The following is a 25325-nucleotide window of genomic DNA, read 5'->3' on the forward strand; positions in this document are numbered from 1 at the left end:
GGAAGGGCGGGCAAGCTTTAACTCCCAGCTCTATTTTCATGGGACCCATGCCCAAAATCTGGTTATCTTAAGTAAGTGTCATAGGCTGCTAATCAAAGGACACATTTCTGGAGGGCTGCAAAGCTCAAGAATTAAAAAAAAGATCCAAGTGTGCACCCTATGTCCCTGGTAAAAGGCATTTAATGACTTCCAGCTTTGAACCACTTTGCCTGCATGCAAATCCCAGGAAGTATTGTGGCAAATGGGATGACGAGGCAAAGCCGTCACATATAAAACTGTTGATTTTAGGGGAATGAATCCTGTCGTGAGCTCATCTGCAGATGGCTGAAGTCAGTAGGATGACATTGGGTAAAATAAGTAGTTTGCCCCCATACAAGTGGGGGACTGGCTTGGGTACATACCTTTTCTCTCCTTCATATTCAAACTTGATCCTGACATTCCGCTGCTGAAAAAAAAAGAAGAAAATGGTTAGGTCCCAGACTGCATTCCAGACTGCCTTGCAGATCCGAAGCTGACAGGAGTTCTTGGGGAGACACCCCTAAGGCTACTGGGCATCTGGTCTATTTAGGGTCAAAGTGGCTGCTAGACTCACCAACTTTGGGGAAATGCCACATTGCTGATAAACATGTTTGTCATAGAATAATGTCTTCTGTAAACAAGAGACCACTCACTCATCTGTGTAACTGTTTTTAATGAAATGCATTAATAAAAGTGGAAAACTGGGAATGCGCTGAACTCAGTTGGGATCAAGCACTATTATCAAAGAGGCAAACATGTTAAATGTCTGATATTTGTCCATCTTCAGCACTTCCCATGCTTTTACCCCAGTACTTTTCTGTTGGAAACCCAACAAGCAAAGCAAAGCTCAGAAGACGCTTAATAGCACACAGGAATATCTGGGGCAAAGAAATTAGAAGTAAAGCAAACATCCTGTAATGGAAGCAGAGAAACAGTCTTGGATTGTAAAAGAAATAGTGTTGGGGTGGTGGTGGCTGTCATTTTGTTAGAACCTACAAAATGCAAAGTATATCAGGCACCACTTCACTATACACAGTAAATGCGGTCCCTGAACTGACCTGCTGCTCACCCCAAGAGAAATCATTAAGTTTGGCCAAAGAGCCAGCAGGGTCACAGGCAGACAGAACAAACAACTGTGTGTTTACTAGGGACTAGTAAAAGCCACTTCAACCCATCCTCTATTTGTGCGTGTTTAGCAGTGATCAAGACCACAGGGAGCCTTTTCATTCATTCAGCTTCTCAGACTAAGCCAAGCATCCCTCTATCACCCCTTGGCTCATTGCAGGACTTTCTAATGATCTCCAAGGAAAATCAAAACCCTCTTTACTTCCCAGACCAGGTTTAGCCACCCAGTTAACCAGGGCTCTGCCCCTACTAGTGTACACAAGCTTCTTCAAATAGTAGTTCTATCCCCATGGAGAAAAAAGTGCTCACCACCTCCCTCTGAGGTGTAACACCAGGGAGGGCTCAGTCCCATGCAGCCTGCATCTCACAGGGATAATCCCTGACTGGGTGGGTGACAGCCCTTCCTGAGCAAGGGCCTTATCTCTAACCCTGGATTGTCAGAGCATGAAGGCACACTTTCCATCCTCTGGGAGGGAAAGCAGACCCACAGTAAAACAACTTTGTCTCTAATGAAGGAATTGAGCTGGACGTGCACCCTTAGTTCTATTTTTAAACTGACAGCTCCTCGCGTTCTGCAAACACCCACCGAAGTTCAGGAAGTCAAGGCTGGAGGCGATTCGGTTGAAAAGCTTAAAAATACCCAGGCGGATTCAGGGTAAACATGATGGATAATCCGAAACACATCCTTTTCAGCTCTGCTCGTGGTATTTTTTGTGTTGCCAGAAAGGCTGGGAAGAACCAGTGCTGGGACAGTCAGCAAATGGGGCAGTCCAGCAATGCTACAGGCCTGTGCTAAACAGGCACTTACATCACCTCAGTGTCTAACAGCCAGTTCTCCAGAACCAACAACATTTGAACAAACTCCGGGTTCACTTCTAGAACCAGGACCAGTGCATAAAGATACCAAACTAACTCTAAACGGTCCAAAACTCAAAAGAAGAGATGACCATACCCAACCCAATGTTGAACGTCCAACTCACTCTAGAGAGACACACAAACACAGGTGGGATTGTCACCTTGGATTACCTCTGTTGGAAAAGGAAAAGAAAGCTATGGCTCTTTAATGTCAATTTTTGCTTGCATGCGCCACTCTGAATAGGGCCTGGCTGGTTCATCCCTCCTGGATGCTGGCAGTCAATCAGCTGGTGCGGGTTCACTGCATGTAGCTTCACAAAGCCCTTCTCTAAGGCAAGAGAAAAAAATCAGAGCAAGTAACTTTTGAGGTTTCTCCTTACAAAGGAGCAGGACGTGTAAGGGGAAAAGCTCACACAGCTCTGGCCTCCCTGCAGGAAACCTTTCAAAACACAGGTTTCACTTTCAGTGCGGACCCAAACGCTCCACCAAGCTGGGACATAGCACACACTGCCTGTTTATGCTGAGCAACACAAATTTCACAGACAAATAAGTTTTGGAAAAACAGCTTGTGGCTGGAAAATGTCAAAACACTCGTAACAAAGCTCCAGAGAGAGAAGAAAAGGAAAAAAACAATAAGCCGTGACCCTGCTGCATCCTTTTCTTCTACATCAACAACAGGGCCGATGTGCTGCAGCTTGAAGCCAACAGAAGTAAGCCAGCTGCCCCACACTGCTCGGCTCCACTCCTGAGCGGAGGAGCAAACACACTGGCTGTAACAGGGGAATGAAAACCCACTTCATTTGTTAATGACATTTTATTCTCCCAGTATAACACACTAACCTCCCACCTCTCTCAAAACCAAGACCAATGCTCACAAACGTTTGGAAGAGGGATACATATTTATCTAGAGTCTGAGGAGTTGACTGCAGTTTTATTTTCCAGTCTTCCCTTGGCTTGCTCATGTTTCTGACCCACAGCTAAAGCTGAATTCAGCACTGCTATCAGCAACAAATACTTCTTTCCGTAAAAAAGAAGGGAAAAAGAAAAAAAAAAGTGGGCAGTGCCCAAAGCACTAGGAAGTCCCAAAGGGAGGCAAAGCACTTCCTAAATGCCGGAGCAGGCTGTGATTTTTTACACCCATGGAAATCTGGTTTGAAGCAACTGGCTTGAGATTACACAGGGAGTCTGGGGCACTGCCAAGGGTTGGAGCAAAGTCTCATGTGAGTCTGCACCCAGCATCTCAAACACATGATAGAGGGAAAGCAGGACCAGCACCTTCTCCATCAGGACCTCAAATCAACATGCAAATGCTTGAAGCAGGTCACAGACGGGATGAGGGTGGCGGAAGTTGCCGGATCCTACTCATTTTTGTAATTTTATGAAGAATGAAGACAACAGTGAGTCCTTCTTGCACAATCCCAGTGGTGCTATTTACCCACCCTGCCACCACATGTCAAATGAGGTTAACATCAGCCTTGTTCTTCCCTCAGTCAAGAGATTATTAGTTGATGTAGGAGAACAAGCTGAGACAACCAAGAAAGGCATGTGTTAAATACAGCGGAGGAGAGGGATAAGGCCATGCCACATGGCACCAGCCTTAAACACTGAGCTCTGGCAGAGGACTTCTGCAGTGGTTTCATGGAGCACAGTGATTACCGAGACAGGTGACAGAGCAAGCAGGGGAAACTGAGGAACAAAGAAACAAGGTGCCTTGCCTAAGGTTGTGAAGAAAAAGCCCAGCTTGGGGAAGAGAAGGCTCCAGGGAGACCTTAGAGTGGTCTTTCAATATATAAAAAGGGCTTTATAAGATGGAGATAAACTTTTCATAAAGAGAGCAGTGTAGGGGAGAGGGACCTGGGGGTCCTGGTGGACGACAGGGTGACCATGAGCCGACACTGTGCCCTTGTGGCCAAGAAGGCCAATGGCATCCTGGGGTGTATTAGAAGGGGGGTGGTTAGTAGGTCGAGAGAGGTCCTCCTTCCCCTCTACTCTGCCCTGGTGAGACCTCATCTGGAATATTGTGTCCAGTTCTGGGGCCCTCAGTTTAAAAAGGACAGGGACCTGCTGGAGAGAGTCCAGCGCAGGGCAACTAAGATGATTAAGGGAGTGGAGCATCTCCCTTATGAGGAAAGACTGAGGGAGCTGGGTCTCTACAGTTTGGAGAAGAGGAGATTGAGGGGTGACCTTATTAGTGTATATAAATATATAAAGGGGGAGTGTCACGAGGATGGAGCCAGGCTCTTCTCAGTGGCAAACAATGAAAGGACAAGGGGTAATGGATACAAATTGGAGCACAAGAGGTTCCACTTAAACCTGAGAAGAAACTTCTTCTCAGTGAGGGTGACGGAACACTGGAACAGGCTGCCCAGGGAGGTTGTGGAATCTCCTTCTTTGGAGACATTCAAGACCCGCCTGGACACGTTCCTGTGTAACCTTATCTAGGTGTTCCTGCTCCGGCAGGGGGATTGGACTAGATGATCTTTTGAGGTCCCTTCCAATCTCTAACCTACTGTGATACTGTGATACTGTGATACATGTAATAACAGGACAAGGGGCAATAGCTTTGAACTGCAAGAGGGGAGATTAAGCTTGGATATAAGGAAGAAGTTCTTCCCTGTGAGGGTGGTGAGGCCCTGGCACAGGTTGCCCCAGAGAAGCTGTGGCTGCCCCATCCCTGGCAGTGTTTGAGGCCAGGTTGGACAGGATTTGGCGCAAGCCGGTCTAGTGTGAGCTGTCCCTGCCTGTGGCAGGGGGTTGGAACTGAATGAGCTCTAAGGTCCTTCCAACCTACACCTTCCGTGACTCATTCCACGAAGCAGAAGAGGGGCAGAACCAAGCACAAAATGTAAATGTTTGTTTTCGAGGCTGTATCACCACAGCTTTCTCTCCACACGCGTTTCCATATGACATGGGGCACAGAGGAGTCCACGTCGCAACTGGCGCCTGTAGGCCCTGCTGCGACACAAACAAAACAAGCGACAACCCTGACAGGAAATACCACAGTAATTCCCTTCGTTTCTGGAATAATTTCTTCTCCAAGATACTTGTACCGGCATTTCCTCCAGCCCTGCTAACAAATGGTATTTTACTCTTTCTTGCCATCTGCCTCAGAAAGGAAAAAGCAAGGCCACCAGAGCTGCCACAAACCCATCACCATCTTTCCAGGCTTTCCTTGAGGTATTTTTAGCTCCTTCCTCAAAACTCCTAATTTCATGAAAAGACCACAACTGCCAAGCTTTAGAGGAGCCTCTGAGGGGAATCAAAGGGGGGGAAAGGGGCAACTGCTCCTGCCCACTTGGCTGGGGACCATGCACCCCAGCAGGCTTGGCCAAGCTCAGCCCCCGGAGCTGGAGCAAGCAGCCCTGTGCACTGGTTTAGATTAAGGAAAACGTTAAAAAAACGGAAAAAGTGTTTCCAAACGAGGTGAATCATGATCTTATACAGAGATCCCTGAAGAACTGACTGCTGTTTGTAATAAAAGCACACACGGAAACCAGGAAAACATGCGGTTAGACCTAAAATGGAAGCGTCTTTGGAGAAACAGAAGGTGCTGAGCACACTGGCTGCTGAACATCCAGAAGGTTGATCAGACTGGGGTACAGATAAGCTGAGCAATGCCATGCCCATGGAGAGGGGTGTCTGATGGCACAGGGACACTCTTGGTGCATCACCTTGATGCCACTGACTGCAGGCAGGCACCCAGCAGAAGAGACAGCCCCTCCACCTCTGCCTGTGCACTAGTGTGGCACAGAGAGCTAAAGTACCCCAACCATCACGCTGCAGAATCCCAGACCAGCACTAAGTTCAGACTCCCCCCATCATGTCCTCTCCTCCTCTCCCCAGACTCAACTGCCATGAGAAATAGTATTCTGGCTGGCTCTCACCTCTGTGGCTTGCTTTTTAAAGCTGCTCTTGTCAAACCTAACCAGAGGATAGCTTTGCCCATGCTGAGACACCAGAGGGACAAGGGCTTTGGATCACTTATTCCACACAAACCCACGGTTGCCTCACAGACCACCTGGGACAAAGTCTCTGACTCCAGCATTAACCCTTCAGAGGTCAAGAAAGACAGGAGAAAATCATCACGAGGGAGCTCTTCTTTTCTACATCACTGCACCAAGGGGCTCATTCCAGCTTTGTTCTTAACCCACTCACAAGACCTCGGCATTTATTTTGCCTCAGTTTCCTACCTAGGTAAAACAGGGAAAATGACAGAGACCCACTTCCACATGCTGGAGGGTAAGCAGAAGGATTATTTTTACTTCTCTCATTTTCTACTTGTTGGGTTAGAAAAAAATGAGAAAACCCACCAAGCTGTGCAGCTTTTAAGCATTAGTACTCTAGTTACCCCTTTGTACCAAAGCCACAGATCAGGCGGATTTCTCTTCAGCTTCTGGCTTCAGCCAAGAGAAATCAGTACTGCAGGACCAGGCTTAAGGGGACTTCTGTACCTCCCTGAAGAGCACATTGTTTGCATTAGTCCTGTGCTCGCCCCTGCTTTTAGCAACAGGACGTTCGTTACAAGCCAGACAGCTGGACCACGTCCCTGAACCGCAATAGGAGATGACTAATCTGCGTCATTAGGAATTATCTGCACAGAACCCCCATGCACTTTGGATTATTCAGCAATCAGACAGAAAGGGGGTTGTCTGGGATTGCCCCCTTCTCTTGGGGGTTGGAAACTAGGAGATATCCTGGCCCCCCTAGATCCTTACAGCTCCTTTCCTCTGAAAAAGCAAGTCCAGCTCATGAGCTGCTTAGCAGCCAATAGAAAGATGGTATCTAATAGTTTTGCTGCTCCATGTTACAGATATTTTTAGTTTATACCACAGCAGAAATCACAGGCTTCAAAATGTTTATCCCAAACCACCTACCTGGCAGGTAATAGCTTTTTTCCAGCTGGATTTCTCCTTACTATTACTCTCTTAACACCCTCGTCAGCTCCACACATAGATAAGGAAAAGCCTCTTCCTGAACTCCTTGGGACTCTACAGTCTTTGCCATCTCAGTCAAGGCTTTCCCAGTCAGTGCTGCTCCCCTCTTGGGCCCTTGCTTCTGCCCCCCATGTGGGGAAAGCCCTGTAGGTCTCCTCACAGAGACTCCGATCTTTAAGGTGATATTTACAGACCCCCACCATGTTCCCAAATGATAAAACAGAGGTGATAAAGCCAAACTTTTAGGCTGCTTGAAGACCTACAGTAGAGCCCTAGAACATGAGCTGTATTCTATTCTAGTCATGAGCAAGTCTTATCCTGCCAAAGAAACAAGTCCAGAGGTGATTTGCTAAACGAACATCTTTTAAGTCAGTCTGACACTTGTGCATAGGAAAATGTTCCTCACAGATACTGTACTTTATTGCTGTGGGAGAGCTTGTAATCAAAGTTAACATGACAGAGGAATTGGTAGCTGTCATCAGCTGTGACAGAGGCCCACACCAGTGGCTTGTCATTAGACTGAAGCGCAGCACTGACAACCAGCTTCATACTGTGAATTGCCAAGTGCTAGTTACATAAATAAATGGACGTGCACATGGGCAGATGCAAAATAAATGTTAACATAATTGCTCCTTTCTCCTCCATCCTTTTGTTTGGGATTTCTCATTCTTTGTGGTTTCCCTTCTTATCCCACTCATCTTTTTCCTTAGTAATCACAATGCAGATCTTTATTTTGGTGTTTCCTCCTTCCCCTCTTCAGAGCCACTAATATAAACAAACTCTTGTCTGTTCATCAGTCCAGGAGATTGCCTGCAAAGACTTCTTCCAGCCAGAGGATGCATGAGGAATAACGGAGTGATAAAGGGAATAATAGAGGAATAATAGAGCAGAGAATGCACTAGCAATAGTGTCAGAATGATTTCTCTGTGCCTCTCTCCATGTACAATGAACAGCTCCTTTTTAGACTGCAACTCATGCAGAAGGGAAAGGGTGTCCATCTCTATCCCTCTATGCTGTTTTCTCACTAGGCAGAAGGGCAGCATGACACAGAAGCTGATACACCTCAGCAGGACTCAGAAGATAAAAGCTTAGCCACCACATGTGCTGCCAGCTGCCTGGGCAATCTAACATCTGCACATTGCATCAAATACTGCTGTACTCATTTACAGCTTGTTAAACCATGAGGCATTAGACATTCAGAAACTCAGCCTTGGGCCTAAATTAATTTGTAAGGAAAGCAAACTAAAACCAAAAAAGATTTGTTTTTCATGCAATCTGCCAAAGGATGTTCATTTCATAAGACGATCTGAAGCAAAACTGACAGCATTTTGGGGATATATTTTGTAGCACACACCACCACAGACCTTTCTTGTGTGGCCCAGGCCTACCAGGAATATTATCTGGCAGGCACCAAATTTCAGCTTCTGTCAAGAGAGCATTAAGGAATCTCTTCAGGAGACAAGGATGAGATAGCACTTCAGTTGTATTTCTTTGTGGACCAAGAAACTGCTGCGAGCCACAAAGGGACAAGCTAGTTAGTCAACACATTCTTGTCTAGTGTTTTTCAGGGGAATTTGGAACACTGACTAAAGGACTCCCATGCCTCAGAGAAGCATTTTTCCACAGAAAAAAAGAAAAAAAATGTTTTTTAACTCAGCAACTGAACATCCAGACCCAAGTATTTCAACGTCAGCATGCTGTTGAAGGGCCTCGTAAGAGACACCTACAATGAGATTCCCAAGAGGAAAATTCAGCATCTGAATGCGCCATGCCTCACCCACCCTCCAAGAAGGGAGCCTGCGCAGTGCATCCTTCAGCCCAACCAGCCAAACTGATCACAGGAAAAAATAATAAAACAAAAAAAGGGAACACCAAGTATCAAAGGAATAACAAATCATAGGCATGACAGCAGCAGTCTCCCCCCACCCCCATCAATGTCTGTGCTAAAAAACAATGGAGGAAAAAAAACAAAAACAAAACCCTAAAAGTGACCCAAACAAGTTGATTAAAAGCTTTTGAGCTGAAAGCATGAACCAAGTCCCCACTAATTCCACGTACTTTGGCCGCTCCCCACCTCGCAGACTAGACGTCCCACGAGCCAGACTTGTTCTAGCTAGTCCAATTTAGTGAAGCAACAATACAACGTACTCTAACGCCCTTCATCTGTCTCATGGGGCCTGCTGCTCTGAATCCTCAACCCCAGATGCACCACGAGAGCAGGATGCTGACTATTTGCATCTTCTCCATCACAGAGCTCCAAGTAACAATGAGCACACAGCTACATCTATTCTATAAAAAGAAAAATCATCAAGGAGGAGACATTTTTCCAAGCATCAATGTTATGATTGGGAAGGAAAGTGTGATTCCTAATACAGTAAGATTAGATGCTAATGGCATTTCTAACAATTCTGAAGCTGATATCAGAGCACAACATAACTCTATTGGTGATTTATATCTTCCACTTCTATTTTCCATTTATATCTTCTTATATCTCCCACTCTGAAGATACAGAGTGGATGGGCTGTGAATACTGATTTAATTGTAGGGTGTCAAGTTTATGAAGCTGTCACAGATCAGAACTCAGCCAATGAAAACAACTATATACCTTATTTTTTACTATTTATCTGGTTAACTGTGCATCTACAGCATTTACAGCAACGGTTTCCAAAAACTACAGCAGGGATTTTCTCCCATTGTGAGAAAACTAATATGTTATTTAAGAAAAGTCTAAAAAGCTTTGCTATTGTGAAAGCAACCCAAGATGGCTTGGTATGGTCCCCACCCAGCAGCTTGCAGAAAGTGCTACCCTCAGAGCCATCCAAAGCTCTGCTGGACTGACTGCTTTTCCTGCAGCTGCAGAGAGCCAGCTCAGACTTTCTCTGGTCAGTTCTGTAAACATCTTGGACTTACTTCAGCATGAGCTGAACACAAATACAGTGATTCAACTTGGACAGCTGCTACCACAAGGACACACTTCAAACCAGACATGCTACATGCGCACGTGTTTTCGTCTGCATGTGTCTAGGAAGTCTAGAGGGATTTGGGAAGGGATTTTTACCCGCTGTATCAAGAGCTCTTTTTTTGCAGCACTAGTGACATTAAATATGCATGACAATGCATATACATATGCATATATATGTGAATGACAATCTTCTTCCCTGCTAGGCATTCAGCAACTGCAAAGTTGACTGCAGGCTTATTCTAAGCCGTAGCACTAGAAGTGGAATTCCAAATGGATTTGCTCGCATGCTTCTCCAGAAGCTTCCCAATCCTTGTACTTATTTTTCCCCTTCTTTTCTTCTTCCTATTTTGACAACTTAATTCTCTCTTCACAACTTTTGTGTTCACATATTTGTTCAATACACAAACAGGCTATTAAATCCACTTTAGCTATTATATCAATGTCAGGGAATAATTTCTGACATTGCTCAAGGGATGACGTTTCTGCTCACCAGATGAGCTCTGAACATGAAACAGGGCCAAAATATTTGGTTTTAGGAGCATAAAGATAAATACCAGTAATTAATATTTAAACACTTTATATAATAATGACATTATTCCTCCCAAAAGAGCCTTGTTGTCTTCAGCAAAAAAGTTGGCAGACTGTCTTTCAAATATCTAAAGTAAAATGTGCATATAATAAATACTGTATTTCATCAACACTGTCAGTAGAAGACATTTGAGTAATCCAAATCTTAGAGCTGCATAGCCTGTAACACGTTCCACTACTTTCAGTACTAAGGAACAAAAAAGTGCCTTGGGGTGGAATACGAGATTTACCAGTTTCAGGCTCTACTGCTGTATTTGTGGATGATATGTCATATCACTCCTATTCTTGGTGCCTCCATTGCTCCTCTGTGATATGGGGATGCCTGTAGCTTTCTTTCAACTCTTCAAAAACAGGTCCTAAAGCTTGCACCTTGGTAAAATTATGTAATTTCTGATGTGCTGAGCTCCCGCAGCACTTGTTAACTTCATTTCTAATACTCAAACTCTGTTCTTCCAGCATGATAAGCACTATGCCCACCTCTTTGGTCTACTGGAGTTTGGGATGGAGTCAAGCCATGCCTTACCTGTTTGCTGCTATGAACACTGTTTTTATTCCTGTTGTTGTCCAGCAGCCCCCCACATTTGCCCAACGCTGCCAGATCCTTCATAATAGAGTTCAGAGCTGCTTCTTCATCTGCAAAAGAAGGAGAAACAACTGAAGTGTGGAAGCAAACCTCACCACTGGCAGAGTAAAAATATAACACTGCAACTACGATTCTTTCAAACCAAATAGGTCAAAAGACACAATATCTAGCCTTCATATTAAGAAAGGCATTCAATGACTACACCACAATCCCTCCCCAGCCCATTGTGTCTTGGAAATACAGGTTTCTTTACCACAGGTAAGACAGATCCTCAGAAAAGCCAGTGACTGACCATGGGTGACCACTCCTCCTCCATCTCAAAGTCCATGTCTGCTGCCCATGGGGCCCTTTAAAGAGGTACCCATAGGTCAGAGGCAGTGCCCAGCAGTCTGGATCCAGTTTGCGAGGTATAAGATAGTGCTTTACAGGACAAAAACCTTTCAGTACCCAGAAAGTTCACACAGCAGATGATGGGAGTAAACCACATTTCTTCACCTCATCCTTTCCTTCTTCTTCATTAAAGATGCTCAAGAGCCACAACTGATTTTCAAAACTAGAACCGGTGAGAAACCATGGGACAAAGCACGGAGCTCATTAAAAGAGGTTAACAAACTCAACTATGCTGGATAGAAGAGACACGCACTGAGAGCCCATGTATCTGATTTCTGCAGTAACTAGAGAATTTTTGAAGGACTTATTTGATTCAAAACCAATCTCCTCCTTTTCAACACTAACACTTTTACATCTATGGTTGTGTTCTCTTAAAGCAGGTATAAATTATTACATTGCAAAATACCAATCACAAGCACTAAAACCCCCATCAAGACCTAGAACACAGCACACTCATTAGAAGGGTGTGAGAATCTGTTGCATACTCCCTGTTCATGACACAATCAAGACAGGCAAGTATCAGGCACATGCAGCTACTACTGTAAAGATACAAATACAGCTACTGTCTTTTGTGTAAAACAGTGTCTCTGGGGACAGAGCCACTCCTACGCCAAGCCAGCATGCAGATTTAACTCAAAGTGTGAAAGATGTGACAGATGATAACAACTATATTAAATCAGACAGGACTGGACCTGAAGCTGTTTCCCCAGGGAAGTAGTGTCCTGAATCCTCATGCTCAGATAGATACAATGTCATCTCTTTTCCAGCTCCTCCTGCTGGGTTTTATAAGGACTGAAGCCAGAAAAACCAAATAGATGTGAGAAAAAGACTTCTCATGCATGCTGTGTACCCAGAGCCATCTCATTAAAGAAATAAAAGGAAACATGGGGGAAAATGTTTAAAATCTGGCCTCACGTTTATTTTAGAGCTCAGAAATTAGCTCCAGTGCCTACAGTAGGCATTAGGAAAAGGCCTACATTTTCCTGTAGTCAATGTGTGTGCAAATATATTTAAAATACAATATAAATATATACCCACATATTGATACCAAATCTATAATAACATAGTATATTCAATATTAAAGTGCAATTCCCCTTCCTTTCCACATTTCTCCACCCATTAAAACCCACAGGTACGTTTTTCCCAGCGGGGTGGCAGGGAGCATAACCTGAAATGCTACAGGAAAACACTCAAGAAAAAGACAACTTTCAGTTCTGCTCGGAGGGGGGGGAATGAAAATAAATACACTTGTTTAAAGTTCCCATAGTCTGAGGGTTGGGTGGGGTGGTTTGTTGTTGTTGTTCGTTTTGGGTTTGTTTGTTTGTTTATTGTATAAAGGCATCTCTGGGGACAAGCAGTTTTCCAGGTTTGGTAGTAGGAAAAAAAGGCAACAAAAAAAGAAGAAAAAGAACCACAGTTTTTATTGGAGGAGGAAGAGAAGGGGAGAGGGACAAGTAAAAAAAAAAAAAAACAAACACAAAACCCAAAACCCCACACACCACCCTCCAGGAATTTTCCACTAAAGCTGTAATCTCTCAAATGCCCCTCACCCCTTTCTTTTTTTCCAACCTGAGTGACAACAAAAGTTTCCTGAACTCCCTAACACAAAACACAGTCTGTAAGGTCACCATGAAACAGGGCTTCAACAAGCAGTGGCAGAGCTGGGCTTTGCTAGCAAAACCAACTGATTCACCACCACTCTCTTACCTCCAAACCTTCCTGGACGTGCCTGGCAGCATCTTTGAGGAGATCCACCTCTGGTTAACCCACCAGTGCCCTACAAAGATAGTCCAGAACTTATAGAATGGTTTGGACCTGGAAGGACCTTAAAGCTCATCCAGTTCCAGCCCCCTGCCATGGGCAGGGACACATTCCACTAGACCAGGTTGCTCAAAGCCCCATCCAAGACTTCTCCTTAAACAGCAAGGGGTTTCCAACATCCACAAAAGGTTTGGTTTATATTATATTACCCTGAAAGCACTGAATCTTCCTCTTCTACCTACCCATCAACTTTGTCAAAACTTCTTGCAACAGTCTTCAGAGTCCATCAAATACAGGTTTAAAGATTCCTGGTGCTGCAGCCCCATCTGGATGATTATGGAAGTCACATTTCCTTAGAAATGTCAGGCTACAGATCTCTGCCAAAAGCACCCTTCTGCATCTCTCCCAACATAACAAAGCAAGAATCACCAACTCACTTTCAGTAACTGCTTAAATTTAGCCCATTTTTGGAAACAATGAAATTAATCAGACTAGAATCAGTGGTGTAAAACAGGGCTGTAGCTGTCCTGATTCAGGTATTAGAAGGAAATAAACAAAAAATATTTCTTGTATTTAGGCTGTTCCTCCATGTACTAAAAGGCGAATGTCAGAGAGCACCCTGAATCACAGAATCACAGAATCCCAAGGGTTGGAAGGGACCTCAAGAGATCATCTGGGGAAGAACTTCTTATTATAAACCATAAGTGCCACTTGTCCAAAAAACAAACCAAACCCCCAAAATACACATCCATGCTATCACTGCTGCAAAGTAAGGTAAGCAAACTTCTTCCTACACAAGCAGAAAATGTTTTCTGCTGCTGGAGTGTAAAATAACACCATTTAAACAGAGCAGATATACATTATTTCCTTGAGGTAATGTATTTCTATGTGCTTAAGTAGCTTTTAAACAACTTTTAACTGTGTGTTTTTAGTCCAAGAGAAGTGCAGTTTCAGAGGGACTATAACCAAAAGCCTCGATAGTTCAAACAAAGCAAAAAAAAAAACCCCACACCATACTCTGAAGCAACTTCCGAGCAGGAGCACAATTTGCATCATTGGTTGCAAAACTGACACTTCCCAGTCCTCTTCATGACAGCTTTTCACAGGGACTGATGCTTTCCAGAGTAAGGCTCTTGCCCATCCTAATTACTGCTCTTGGGGTCTCCAAGCTGACTCCCAAGAAGGGTGGAGAGCTTTGTTCCATGGAAATAGGCGGCCAGCTCAGCCAGTTTAGTCAAAATTCAAACAAGCACTGAAACTTACTGGATAATTAAATCCAAATGCCACTCCCAAGCCTCTCCAGCAAAAGGGGCGTCACAGGCTGTTCGCTCTCTGGTTTGGTTTGAGCAAGCAGAGGGTGCAGAATGGATGGCTCTCCCACAGAGAAAATGTTGGGGAAGCATCAGGAATCTCATGCCCAAGAGACATACAAGACCACGGTCTCCTAACCCAGCACCAGCCAGAAGCAAGTATGCTTCAGCCTTGTGAGAAGGAAGCACTGAGACTACACAGCAAACATCTTCCCAAGCTTTGCCATGGCTCCAGAACTAAACAGCTGCAAGTTGCACACCACCAACAAAGTATCCACAGAACTCAGATGGACTTGACTCATGGAAAACACTGAGTTTGTGCAACGTGAGCAGGTTCTTGCTCCTGAACACCCTTCTTTACTTGGTCACTCATATGGGCAGTAGTCACAAGAGATTGCAGCTTCACTCTTGCCTGTTTTGTACAAATTCACTTAAGGTATTGTAGGTTCACAAGATGAATTGTACAACAAAGCCTGCTCTTTCCCCAGCACAACTCATAAACTGGAATATTTCTAACATGGAAGACCAGGACAAAGAGGAGCTGATCACACAAACAGCAGAAATGAAATGTAAAAGTCAAATGTATTTAACACTGTCCCTTTGTCCCCAGAGCGTCTTTCTTCCATCCTCTGCTCTTTATTTCCAGCTATTTCCCTTAGTAGGGAACTTGATTCTTTCTTCTGTACTTCCCACCAGCACCACTCCAGTTTTGTGCTTTTTAAATCACCCTGCAACAAGCTCATTCAATCATACTGCCAGCCCATCCATCCAACGACTAATTCCAACCAAATATAACAGAGGTTTCAAAGATAGTAATTTCACAAAGGTTTTGGGGGTGGGGGGCAATTATCCATAGTCACAAAGAGGAGAGGCACACAGAAGTAAGCTAAGAGTACTCCAAGGAGCCAATGACCAGTGGAGCCACAGTGGACATGGGAGCGTTGGTTTCATACTTTTATTAAAGTATGGCAGGATTTTGCATCAAAGCCAGAATACCTCCTTCTCTTAAATTTTCAGTTCTGTAAGGCATTCAGACTCTCAAGTCCCAGGCACTACAGATGTGAACCCAGAGCATTCAACACTTAGCAGAATCCACTATGAAGTGAAATCAGAAAGCCACAAGATGACACATCTCTCCGCCCTTTGGATAGACATTTCTGCTGCTGCTACATGGCTTCGGCTCCAGCATGTGTGTGGGAGAGAAGAACCTAGAGTTTCAGTCCCAGTACAGCACTGCAGCACAAGAAGGCAAAAAAGCAAGGCAGAAATAGCAAGCTTGAAGGTCAAAAAGGACCACCCAAAACAATTCAAGTCAGGAGAGAAAGCAAATGAAGAAGGGACAAAGGAATAATTTAGCTGTGCTCAGATGGTCTAGACAGTGCTGTTGTTGTTGGCTTCACTAATAGGTCATTACTAAGAGGCAGCTTATGGTAGTTTCATGAAGCTGCTTCCATCAACACTGAAAATAAAAAAGCAGCAGCTGGATGAAGAGCACAAGAAAGCCTGCAGAAGTAAAACAGAGCCTCGTAAAACATGGCAAGTTCCGATTTTGGCCCCTTACACACACCAGGCAGAGCTAGGGCTGGGAAAAGTTGGGGAGAAATCTTGGGCGTTGCAGAGGGGAAGAATATTATCGTCTGAGTCACAGGCTAGAACATCTAGCTAAGGGGCCATATACTGTCGCATACACTTCTGTTTGGATCCAGTGTAGGACTGCAGACGTGACCACTTGTGGTCACTGAAGATCCCACTGTGCTTTTCACAACTGAGATGTTGATAGCTCAGTTCAGCTGTCATGCTTGTGTAAATTCCAGCAACACCCTCCATTGCGAGCATACACCTCTCTGGAAGGTGACGCAACCACTGGGGATATTCCCACTCAGAAGGACAAGTTCTGTGAAGACTGAGAGGGGATGAAGAGAAGATGGAAAGCCTCACAGAAACATTGTTGCCTTCAGTGAAAGCCCTTTCAAAAGGCCGGGATTTGAACATGTAGTGACAAAAATATTGAAATGTAATGAAAAATAGTGAAAACAAATATAGAACCATGTGACTATGACACTCACAATCTTGACTTTAGCCTGCAAAGGACATCAGCCTTTCATTTTCTCTCTTTTTTGAGAGCACACGTTTTGAACCCATCAGCAATACAACATTTATCATTTACGAAAGAGAATGTCAACTGAAAGCCAAGGCTCACTACCTCAGCACCACTCAGTACTGGCAAAGGGCAGTCCCTGCCCCAATGGACTTCCATCTAAACTGACAGATGGGAAGAGAAATTAGCTGGTTTGAAGTCTCATTTGATGGGACAGGAATCGGAGATAGACAAAACTCTTGCTCAAGACTACCCAAGTCTGCAGCCAGGACTGGTATGACATTGTTTTCCTGGTCCAGGGAACTCGACAACACTAACCTACATAAAAGCCGGTGTTAAAGAACTTGCCTGTGAAGACAAATGCTGCCTTTCTTCTGTAAGCCAAGGGGAAGAAAGGAAAACAAACTTGGGAGATACAGCGAAACCCAGGACTTACGGGTTTCTTCAGTACCTGTAAATACAATCAACAAACAAGTACTGCATTACACAAAATACCAGAGGCAGAGCTACCAAGGCAGCGTGGTCTCAATGATTTTAAGGGACTTTTCCAGCCTAAATTGTTCTATGATTCTCAATAGCAGAAAGTATCAATTGGTGAGTAAACACTGGCACATACAACTGTCCCAGTTAATACTAAGGAGAACAGTGAGCTAGAAGCAGAAGAGCCTGACCTGGGCTGTAACAAAAGGCCCTAAGTGGAGGGACACAGACACTCTCACGAGCAGATGCAAGTACTGTTTTGCAACTTATCCCACATACAAGGGCTGTCCGTGAATGACCTATGGCAAAACAGACTGCTGCATGCATCCACCTAGTGAAAGATGTAGATAAACCTCTACGTAAATTAATCCCCCCCCCACAAATCATTCTGCCACTGTCTGGAGCAGTGTCCAGGATCTGATAATGAGAAAAACTATCCAACTACCCTCCCCCAGTCCAGATTAGCATGCACTGCAGCAGATACACCAGTGGAGCACGTTCCCTGTGCAAGTCAGCAAAGGCTGTCCGGCAGCTGGATCCTGCTGTCGTTCACCCTCCTGCAACCCCACCCAAGGGACGGCAAGGTCACCCTGTATAAACTCCAGGGCAGGGCGCAGCTCAGCAGGTCGAACAGAGCAATTATACATGAGGAAGCGAGGGAAGACCCTTCTGATAGGCAGGATTTCTTGGCAGGAGTTTGCTCACTGACGTCTTAAGCTTGGGACACACAAATTCGCACAGATAACTAATGCTGTGGGGTTTCCTGAGAGCCCGTTTCTCCACATTAAGGAATTATGATGCTAACAGGTGCGCAACCTAATAGGTACAGAAGATTGTTAATACAGAAGATTGTTAATACTTTATCTGACAAATCCATGGAAAACACTTCCTCTCCATAAATGACATTGGTTTAGGTTTTGCATTTTGCTTTTATAGCACAACCAATACCTGTTTTGTAGAAAGAAGCAAAACCAAACCCACAGATCACTATCACAGACACCTATTCCACCTCAACCCTATGCTATCCCTCAGGTAACCCCTACAACTGCTGGTGAATTTGCACAGTGCACAGGTCAGACAACAAGTTTAGATCAAAAACACCCCTTCTCTTAACATCCCCTTGCAAAACAGCACACATTCATAACTAATTCCAGCCACCACAATGACAGAACCCAGGCAGTCCCCAAAACACTCAGATACAGAAATAAGCAAACACCTCAATGTGATGTGACTGGGCTATTAAGAAGTCTGTAAGAATATTGAGAACAACAGCAAAAGAGAATAAACTGGCAAATGAATGAGTATGTCATGTCATAACACATTTGGGATCCAGGGTGTGAGATAAGCAAGAACTTCAGCTGCCCTCTGAATTTCCAAAACTCAGAGGGATTTCCAAGATTTTCCAGGGAAAACCAAAAGGTAACACTACTGGGACTGCACCTCAGCTTAGGTAAGGTGGCAGCAGTGCTCTGAACACATAGTGATCCATACCTTGCAAACACCAAAACCTTTCAAGGGCACTCAGTGGCAATGCTCATCATTTATGTGAAAGTTTCAGCAGTTGAGCCACAAATCATACAAAGAATTTCACTTGATGAACACACAAAGTGCTGTGGCACGATACTGATGTAGCCTCATCCCAGAGATTTACCAGGGTCTTTTGCAATGGAAAAGAATTCTGAATCCAAAAGGTGTTTGGTTTGGCTCGTCCAGGGGGGAAAGCCGGGTTACATCTGTGGTTCACCACTACCCTCCATTCCCAAAATAGCCATCCCCCTGACAGCACCGTGCACAGTAAAATTCCACAGGATCAGAGCCACCGGCAGAGCCTTTCCATGCTCCGCAACACACTGCCCTCCTCCGTGGGTCCATACCTGTGCACAACCATCACCACATGTCCCACATACGTCCCCGCACCTGAGGAGGGTGGCAGAGAAGCCGTTTTTCCCCAGATACAGCCCATGCAGTATCCTGACAGCTGGGTTTGGGCACAAAGCACAGGCTTAATGCTTCTCACAGCAGCACCATGTTGCTGGGCCCTGTAACAACCTGTGGGGGTCCAGCCATGGCCCCACACACCCTTTAACCCTCCTCAGCTAATGGAGCAAACACCTGGGTTAAAGATGAGTGGAACTTGGGGGGGGGAGAGATTTGTTGAAGAAGGCAGAGTTGGGGAAAAATTGAGATGTAATGGTTCAATAATGAAAAAAAAACACACCAGTTTTTAGTGATATAAAGGGTTTCAGTGCTTCTCCAGCACTTGCTGACAGACCCCGCACACTGTCAGCCCAGGCCTAGCCACCATGGCAGACATGGTTGCAATGAGGTGCAGAGGCCCAGCCACATCCCCAGACGGTGCTGGACAGGACAGGACAGGACCCTGTTGTACCAGTCATACCCACTATCTCTCCAGGAAGTCACCCTCAAATGCTTCTCCATCTCCTAGCAGGCATTATTTTGCTGGCAAAAGGGTGGCAGCATGATGCCTAACCTTGAATCAGTCTCCAGTACTGAGCACACCACACAGGGCTGGGACTCATAAGAGGAGTTCTAATAAGCTGTGCACTCCTTAGACTACTTTTATACCTGGTCAGCTAAGCAAGGACAGCACCCAAGCCCTGTGCTGCGACCTTCCATAGCTAATTGCCAGCTTGCTACCTGCTTTGCCCATGCTGCCTCAAGGGATCCCCGTCAGCCCCTCTACCCCTGGGCTGCTGCTCCCTGTAAGAGAAACAGAAGAGACCATGCCATTGTGCAGAGAAATTTGGCCATACCCATGCACGCAGTGCCAAAACATGGGCCACAACGTGTTTTCTTGGCTAATGAAGTTAGCCTCTTTGCCTCCAAGCACCTCTAAACCTGGCTGTGGAGCAGGCAGGTGTTTGCAAACCCATTCAAGGTGTGCAGGGAACAATGACAGCACACCTCGGCACCCTGCTACCTAAGATATCTAAAGCACAGCAAAGATAAAATAAGCAATTCTCTGTTAGCCAAAGAGCAAGCATTTACCCTGCAGAGCAACAAAGAGAAACTTAACCCAGCCTTGACTGTTCCAGCTGCCAAAGGCCTCCCAGCCCTGAACAGGTTCCAACACTGGGTGGCTCCCAGTTTCCGCCCTGAGGAAAACGGGAGGCAGAGACAGGAATACAGCAGCCAAAGTCAGGGCTTCCCTATAAAAACACAGAATGCTGCAAGATAAGCCATGCTAAATCTCTGCCTCTTGGAATCATGGAATTGCTTAGTTTGGAAAAGACCCACTGAGCCTAACCATGACCCTAACACTGCTCTTGTTCAAACCGGTTGTTTCTTAATTGTTTTTGCAGATTAACATTAGTGTGGGAGAGCTGCAAGCAGGGGCTAGACCCTTAAAAAGAAAAATAAGCCACATTTGAGAAAATTTTGTATGCTTGTAGCTCTGCTGAGAAAATTTTAAAAATTTAAAAGAATAAAATAAAATTAAATTAAATTAAATTAAAAAAATAAAATACTTTCTGGTTTTCTGGCATGATGCTTGCCTCCACCCCGTATCAACCTGCAAAACTTCTCATGTCTTCAGAGGTACCACATACTGGTTTCTCTCTCTTTAATCGCACAACAAAAGTTCACAGCTTTTTTGCTAACCCTGCCCTTTACTCCACAGACACTAGCTGCCCTCTCCTTTAATGAACTGACACAATTAAGCTTGGGACAATTTTTCCAGCCTGTTTTCCTGCTAAATTTAAAATTTGCTCCTTCTGAAAAAGGGCTCATGCAACTAAAAGGCAGCCTGTTATTCTCCATCTCTATCAGTTTGCTCTTATAAAAGGTATTACCTCTTCCCACAACCTATACCTCTCTCGTGAGCACACCTGAAACGAGAAAATTGTTTACACAGCAAGAAACACAGCTGGCCAGTTACTTCCCCTGATTGCCTCTGATACCTCTGAAGGTTACCTGTGGGCTTATAAAGACCTCTTTCTCCCTCCCAGCCCAGCTACTGCCAGTGCTCAAAGCCACAGCCCAGAGTCCATGAACTCCTAACCTGTTGCTGCAGCAACACATGTAGCATCCCAAATACAGCAATGCAGATCCAGTCCCACATTCCCCAGGTGCCCAAAGCACCTGGCATGACCCTAAACAGAAGCCCTAGGTGCAATAGGCATGGTGCCAGGACATGGAGGAGACACAGACACCTCTGAACTTGGACACCTCTCAAAAATAACAAATCCTGAGCTAGAAAGCCTGGTGTGCCTTTTATAAGATAAACTGCTGCTATTCAACCTGAAATGCTATTTTTTTTAATAGCTCTCAGCAAGCAAAGAGTAAGCTAAGAGCAAGGAGCAAATGAAGAGCAAAATCACTGCTGTAGATTGAGGATTGATGAAAACAAGGCATGGGAGAGCTGAGAGAGACATCAGTGCCTGCAAGCATGGGGATAGTGAGAGTTGGTTTGTTCCCCCCCACCAACCAGGGCAGTTCTCTCCTTTTCAACAGCCGCCCAAAACCCACTGAATGGGTTAAATGGCCAGACCACAGCAGCATAAACAGGCCCCATCCTCCTTCAACAAGCTGCTGTGCCTTCTGCCAGCACAGCCTGTAGTCATCTTCTCCAAACACATGCACTCTTTCAAGACAATACTGTAAGTAAGCATCATTCTCCCATCTCCCACACCTCAAATGACCTTTCTGCCAAAGCAAAAGCCATACTCACCCCCCAAAAGGACTAAAGACCTAAACCTTTGAGTTATACATACATATGCATAGAACAGGTTAGAGAGGTGGGAACATCCTGTTTTAGGACAACACTAAATGGGAACCCAAGTGATTTATTGGAGACCAAAGCATGAAGCAAGACTGGAACAATTCTGTCCCTAGATGCTATGCTATATCCAGTGCTCTTCCCTTCAGAATTAAGCCCTCTGATATATCCTGCAGCGATACATCTAAGTCCTTCACAAACAGCAGTAAGAGAATTAATAAGAGTTAAGTGATATGGCCATGGCCACGTCTGTACAAGATAAGATGACCCAGTGCCAAGGACCTCCGCTTAGGCTGGCCACAAGCTGGCACATGTAGAGATACTGTCTTGGACCTGCAACAGCAGAGCAGCTTATCTGTCATCACCAGGATGCTGGGGGCTGCAGAGGGCCAGACTAAGCACCACTGCAGTGGATGACACAACCAAATTATGTTATCAGAGGTGCAGCCTACAGAGACAGCAGAAGTCCCCACTTCCCTTCCTGTGGTCTCTACAAGGTCCTGTAGCTTCTCTAGAGCACGTCCAGGAATAAACAGATCTATGCTGAACTCTGAGACACTGCTAGACTATAAATAGAATCCTAGGAAGAAAGATAGAACTGCAATGGACCATCAGAGATCACTTCATCTAACATATCTCCTTTGTGGTCTACCAGAATGGAATTTATGACAAGACTGCAAATTCCCTTGAAAATGCTTCATTATCCCAAATGTAGAGGAAAGAAACACGTAAAAGGAGGGGTGTGTGTGCATTTAATAAACCCTCAAAATTTAGCCTAATTTTCTGTATGCTAGTAAAGTTATTGCAACAATCCTTTAAGAAATACCACTTGATAACACTGATCAAGATACACATCCCTTCATCAATCTCACCCCAACAGTCAATACAGAGACTCAGGAACACACCACGATCCTTTCTGAATGCAGCCTGGCAGAGCTAACTGGTCCCTACAGGGACAGGCATTGATGCTGTTAGTGACAAGCTACAGCAATGCTCTGAGCAAGCACATCTGGGGAAGAGGACATGCACAGCACTTTTTGCTCACACACAAGTGTAAGCAGAACTGCAAATCTGCACAAGACTCCTATTGATCCAGCTTGCCTTCCCAAAACACAGTTACAGAGCCTTGCAAAAGGGTGCTCTCTTCACTACAGTACCCCTACAAATTACTGCTTCCCCAGTGCTTCTGTATTATGTTTACAGTTGACAGTTCAAAGGTACCTTGTGCAGTTTGTACCAACAACACTCTCTGTATAAGCTGTCAACAAATTAGCTCTGATGAGAGCTGGACCGGAGCCAGCAACTCATTCCCTGCGCAAAGCAAGTCTGAACTTTCCTTCTTAAAAATAAATCAAGTACTGCATTGGCAATACTGCCAACGTAAAAGTGAAATGCTCAGCTTCAACCAGGACTCCTCCAAGATCTCCTTTCTTGGATCATCATGTCAGGAAGCCATTTCAGGAGATAAATTTAGGCTCCTCTGGAACCTACTTCTGGTGAAGGGAACAGGACAATCCAAGCTCAACTAGCTCCACATGTTCATCGAGCACTGACATCCATGTGATGTAGAACCTGGCCTTGTTCTTCAATTTGCTGAGCTTTCTCTTTTCAGCAAAATTAAAGAAAAGGAGCAGAAAACCCTACAGTTGCTAGAGCTGCTACACTAGGTAACAAAATGACTTCTTTGGAATTGTTTCTGTGGTCAGTGTTCACTCTGTAAAGAGCTTTCTCACACTTTGCCATGCTCATAAATGCATGAAACACTGGCTGAACCCCAAACCCAGCAGTGCTGCTGTCAATAAGGTGTGTGTCTCCTGGAAAGTCCTTTACTGAGGATGGGAAGACACCAGGAAGACCCTGCTGCTGTGCCCACCTGTGTGATGGGTTACAAGCATGGTAGCACAGCATGGACATTTTCCCGCAGGCAAGGTATGATTTTGCCAACTTAATGTGGCAAGTTTGATGGCCAGTGGTATGAGATGCTGAAGGTGGGCTGCAACTCTCACACTTACCACCTGCTCATGTGAGAATACCACTGGTCTGATTACTCACATGTTAAAAATGAGGGAGACCAGTACTTTAAAGTAGTACTGATTTAGGACTTTTTTTTTAGTGGTAGAGATAAGATCAAGATCATTATGTACCTCCAGAGCTGTAAGCAATTTCCACTTTCTTTATAAAGTCTCCCTCAGCACCACGTAGCACCTGATATACAACTACTCCAGTGGAAGAGGGAGAAGGTGCAAATAATCCAGGTTAGCCGTTAGAAAAGCAACATACTCAGGCTCTGTTTGAAATAGAAGCTTCCTTGGGATAAAAGAAACAGGGAATGAAGATACTCTGCCCAGAAATACAAGGCAGGCTTGGGAAGAGGCTCCACCTAGGACATGACCCACCACACCACCCTGACAATAAGAGGAGAATTTGTCCAATTTTGGTGCTACTAGAAGGCAAAGAAAAATATATTGAAATACAATGTAATATTCAGCCAGACCATCTTGGCAATGCCTCCCACTCTGCTGACATACTTGGTAGCCCCAATAAAAACTAACAAGCTGCAGAAAATTGCTTCAAGGGAATCCAGTTCTTACCCATCTTTCCATCTACATCAGGCCTCCATTCCACCGGTCCCAGACACTTGTACCTTATCCTCCACTCTCAAGCATCCACCCTGTAATAACAAATGTACACAAAGGTTACAGATTAATTTTGACATGGAGACAGAGACCGAACAGGACTAGTTTTCACAAAGCATTTCCCCACCATCACCTGGGCTGGAGGAAAGAAGAGAACCTTTTAGTTAGGAATTGAGGCCAAGAGTCTGCCACCTCTACACATCCCAAAGATAACACACTATGAACCCAGTACCTTTATGCTTTTAAAATCTTGGAGTAAGCAACTTACACTTGTGCCATAGGTTTCCTTTTGTTAAGAGCAGACCACCTTTAATACGTTTTAATGTATTTTTACAGTATTTAATGTAATTTAATGTACTAATCTTAAAGCAATGCCATCTCTTTAATGCATTACATTTTGTGGTGTCCCTATGGGATAATATAACTTGGGGAACAGACTGACAGGAGGACATGGAAAGTCAGTCCCAGAGGCAGCTTGTATCAAAGCAGAAACCTAAATTTAGGCCTTCCAAATTCCAGCCAAGGCTCCTCAAAGCTGGACCAGCTTTCCTCTGACCACATGGGGAAAAAAGAAACCCTAGTCTAGGCAGCTCTCAGCAGCAATGTATGTCCCACACATCCCTCATGGCAGGCATGTTCTTATTGGCCCTTCCAGTCTCTTTCTGTTGCCAACTGCTACACATGGCTATGCATTAACCTGCCCAAAACCAACCCAAAAGTGGGTTCAGTTACCTGGCATCCTGCATTTAGCAGCATGTGCCCAGAAAGGGTTTGTTTTGATATTGTATACTCTCACTGAGAAACTGAAGAATGTAAACCTGAGCCTTCTGGAGTCAGTCCTGGTCAC

General features: G+C 44.8%; 1 protein-coding gene across 2 annotated transcripts in view; it reads right to left on the reverse strand.

The window, feature by feature from the left end:
* LOC133212932 (mitogen-activated protein kinase kinase kinase 3-like) overlaps positions 1-25325 on the reverse strand; it is a 77973-nt gene that overhangs the window by 31604 nt on the left and 21044 nt on the right. The window contains exons 2-4 of one of the 2 annotated variants that reach the window (XM_061354802.1): positions 24434-24513; positions 11006-11115; positions 402-442 (exon numbers count right to left, since the gene is read on the reverse strand). In XM_061354802.1, coding sequence (XP_061210786.1) covers positions 402-442; positions 11006-11115; positions 24434-24437 — 155 coding nt within the window. In that variant the 5' untranslated portion in view covers positions 24438-24513. Of the gene's footprint in view, positions 1-401; positions 446-11005; positions 11116-24433; positions 24514-25325 lie in introns of both variants that reach the window. The other variant, XM_061354801.1, reaches the window with a different exon arrangement.

This window comes from Neopsephotus bourkii, unplaced genomic scaffold (assembly GCF_033783945.1).
Source record: "Neopsephotus bourkii isolate Nb327-2 ecotype Australia unplaced genomic scaffold, CSIRO-AGI_Nbou_v1 NB_745, whole genome shotgun sequence".
NCBI lineage: Eukaryota > Metazoa > Chordata > Aves > Psittaciformes > Psittacidae > Neopsephotus > Neopsephotus bourkii.